General features: G+C 33.8%; 1 protein-coding gene across 1 annotated transcript; it reads right to left on the bottom strand.

Moving 5' to 3' along the window:
* Window positions 1–605: 605 nt before the first annotated feature.
* LOC111700302 (uncharacterized) lies at window positions 606–3,351 on the bottom strand. Its single transcript, XM_023471174.1, has 5 exons — window positions 3,278–3,351; window positions 2,988–3,233; window positions 1,805–1,918; window positions 1,257–1,343; window positions 606–670 (listed from the first exon to the last, which is right to left on the bottom strand). Exons 1-5 carry the CDS (start codon window positions 3,349–3,351, stop codon window positions 616–618), a joined length of 576 nt encoding a protein of 191 aa, XP_023326942.1. The 3' UTR covers window positions 606–615.
* Window positions 3,352–3,612: the final 261 nt, after the last annotated feature.

Raw genomic sequence — 3,612 nt, 5'->3', positions numbered from 1 at the left:
TATCGTCTTTTTATCTGCGCATCATTTTGTTAAGAATTAAAAGAATATATTAGTGTTGAACTGATTGTTCTTCAGTTAATCACACAATAGTTAGGCCCCCCCCCCCTGGCCCCTACAACCTCCACCCTCTCTGGTTTCATTTACGAGGTTATTCAAATTTTCTGAGTTTTAAAACAATGTATCCCCCCCATGGTTAATGGTTATGAATTACCCAGCTGAGATGGGATTAAAATCAGAGTTAAAAAATAAATTAAAACAGTTTTATTTTCTTGATTAAAACTAAACATCACAGCTCTATAAATGTATATTTAACAAACCAAAAGTAAAGTAAAGATAATGCCAGGAATGCTGGCAATATCAACGCTTTGGCTACAAGGAATTGAGTCTTCGCCACAAAGACAAATTTTCGAATTCTAATATCTTTGCAACTAGATGGTTTAAACTTTTAACATTTCAAACTTAGATGATTTGATCTACCATAATTCATATTTTGAAATATCCATGGTCTACAACATTGGGTTGCAAAAATACAGGGTTTAGAAAATCAGAGTTTGTGGCAAAGACTCAACTCCTTTGACATCTTTGAAAATATTTGAAGAATTATATTTAGTTTCTTCAGTTCTTGGTGAGGAAGGTTTTCCAGTCGGGGTAGGCCAGGGTCCACACAACCCTGAACAAAATTGTTAAATAAAGTAAGCCAGGGTCCACACAACCCTGAACAAAATTGTTAAATAAAGTAAGCCAGGGTCCACACAACCCTGAACAAAATTGTTAAATAAATTTTGTAAAACTTTCAGAAGGCTAGTGACGTAATTTTAAGAAACTATCAGTTCTTAAAAGTTACATACCAGATTCACAACAGTATCCAATATTTAAATGAGAAACTATTAACAAGATATCGGCGTCTTTCTAAATTACTGAGATAGATTTTGTCTCCGGTGTATCAACCCGCAATTAAAAGTTTGAATATCTCCCTCATGTTTGCACAGACAAGGTTTAAAGTTAGTATGTAACTTCTTAGATTTAGGGGTCACCTAAATGCCGTTGATAGTCCTTTTAATACTTTTTATGGGATGCACAAGCTTTGTATTGAACAAAATACATTTCAAATTTGATATTTCTAAGTGCCCAATCTGTGGTGTTAATATTTATCATACATTTTCATTGTCATTCAGTATTTTAATAACATTGCCTCGATCAAAAGAGAATGGACTTTTTTGATTCAGTATTTTTTTTCAAGTGCAAAATTTACATACCTGCACCACTCGACGAAACCAATAAGAACAATAAGGCCAGAGATGTTGTAAAGTATTTTGTCTGTTGCACCTCCCTTCTCATGCACCCTATATATAAACATTGCAGCTTCCATCTCAAGCACTCTTTATATATAAACATTGCACCTCCCTTCTCATGCACCCTATATATATAAACATTGCAGCTTCCTTCTCATGCACCCTATATATAAACATTGCAGCTTCCATCTTATGCACCCTGTATAAAAACATTGCAGCTTTCTTCTTATGCACCCTATATATGAACATTGCAGCTTCCTTCTCATTCACCCTATATATAAACATTACAGCTTCCTTCTTATGCACCCTATATATAAACATTACAGCTTCCTTCTTATGCACCCTGTATATAAACATTGCAGCTTCCTTCTTATACACCCTATATATAAACATTGCAGCTTCCTTCTTGTGCACCCTGTATATAAACATTGCAGCTTCCTTCTTATGGACCCTGTATATAAACATTGCAGCTTCCTCCTTATATCAACTGGGAAAGGGGTTATTATTCATACCTGAGTCCATCATCTAAAGAGAATGCTTTCTGCTTCTGCTTCAATTTCCTGAAATTTTCAGGGATCGCAACATGTACATCCTTTATCCTCAAACCAGCACTCACACCAAACATTCTGCAAATAAATATATATTTTTTCCAAATTTTTTGATTATTTGGGGAAAAATGAAAAATTTAGCATCAAAAAGCATATTTTTTTAATACTTTAACTCAAAAATTATTTTATTTTTCCTCAAAATTAATTATTTTATCCAATTCAACGAGAAAAAAACTAAAATTGTTCTTTTGGGCGCTCCAGCTTTGCGCTACAGCTTTGAGGAAATAATGGTTTTTGAGAAAATATCAGAACATACCGAAATGATGTGATTTTAAGAGACATAAGTGGTATTTTTAATTCACAATAGTACACTTTAAACCTTTGTTTAAGGATGAATGCGCTATCGAATATGTTTCTCTAAAAATGGATTATTTTAAAATGATGTTACTGTATAGAAGTGACTTGCGAAAACATGCTTTTATAGGTACTGTTATGAATAGGATCTGTTTGAATTTGTTAAACAGAAACTCGATTCTTTTCTCTCACAATTACAGTGAAATAAAACACTTTAGAAAAGGCTTCATTTAAGTTAAACTTAGTTAGTTTTGTAGATCATAATCGTTGAGTGTGAGGTATAAATTTTGTTATTATAGTTTTGAATATTTTAGATTTTCTATTTTTAAGAGAATTAAGAAATATGCAATGTTTTTCTTGAGATCATAAATTCACATTTTCATGATAATTAGCTTTATTCGGTAAATTTGAAATTATTTAAAACCTTGGAAATACAGTTTAAAATGATAAAGGACATCAAGATTCTTGAGGAGCCTTCTACAAGTAAAAAAACTTGAAAAAACTGATCAAAACAACGCCCAATTCTTTTTGTGTAAGCTGACTTTTCAACCGTCCATACATTAAACTTAAACCTATAACTTTCAAAACTAAAATATTAGGTATATTTTAGAATTATCTTTCGTTCCTTGAAAGCTAAAAAAGGATCTTACACATGTTATTTAACAGATAAAGGTTTAAATTGCACTGTTGTGAATCTGGCTATAAAAGGATCCCTAGAAATTATGACTGTCTCTTTAAAGTTAACCTGACTGATCCTGAAGTAAACATTGGTCTGCTGTTCAACAGAACTAACCTGACTGATCCAGCAGTAAACATTGGTCTGCTGTTCAACAGAACTATCCTGTCTGATCCAGCAGTAAACATTGGTCTGCTGTTCAACAGAACTAACCTGACTGATCCAGCAGTAAACATTGGTCTGCTGTTTAACAGAACTATTCTGACTGATGCCAAGCAGTTATTATTGGTCTGCTGTTCAACAGAACTAACCTGACTGATCCAGCAGTAAACATTGGTCTGCTGTTCAACAGAACTAACCTGTCTGATCCAGCAGTAAACATTGGTCTGCTGTTTAACAGAACTAACCTGGCTGATGCCAAGCAGTTATCATTGGTCTGCTGTTCAACAGAACTATACCTGACTGATCCAGCAGTAAACATTGGTCTGCTGTTCAACAGAACTAACCTTACTGATCCAGAAGTAAACATTGGTCTGCTGTTCAACAGAACTAATAAAATGGAGTACCGTCTGCAAAGCATGTATAATCATATGGTAGGGCGAACCGCGTCAGTTGTCTCTCCCTTCTATTCCTTGCTCCCTGGTTTTATTAAAGTCTCATTCTTTTTGGGTATGATCTATCCCTGTACTATTTATAAAATGTGCTAAATCTTTCTTGTTACAGAAAGGACCGACTTAGAAAC

Source organism: Eurytemora carolleeae, unplaced genomic scaffold, assembly GCF_000591075.1.
Source record: "Eurytemora carolleeae unplaced genomic scaffold, Eaff_2.0 scaffold266, whole genome shotgun sequence".
NCBI lineage: Eukaryota > Metazoa > Arthropoda > Copepoda > Calanoida > Temoridae > Eurytemora > Eurytemora carolleeae.
Note: the sequence above shows the minus strand (reverse complement) of the source record. Positions and strands in the feature narration are given on the sequence as shown.

Coding starts and splice junctions, on each gene's coding strand:
- LOC111700302 (XM_023471174.1), bottom strand. CDS start 3,351: ATGTTTACTGCTGGATCAGTCAGGTATAGTTCTGTTGAACAGCAGACC. Junction 3,234..3,277: donor AACTGCTTGGCATCAGCCAG/GTTAGTTCTGTT, acceptor CTGCTGGATCAG/ACAGGTTAGTTCTGTTGAAC. Junction 671..1,256: donor GGTTTCGTCGAGTGGTGCAG/GTATGTAAATTT, acceptor AATTTTGTTCAG/GGTTGTGTGGACCCTGGCCT.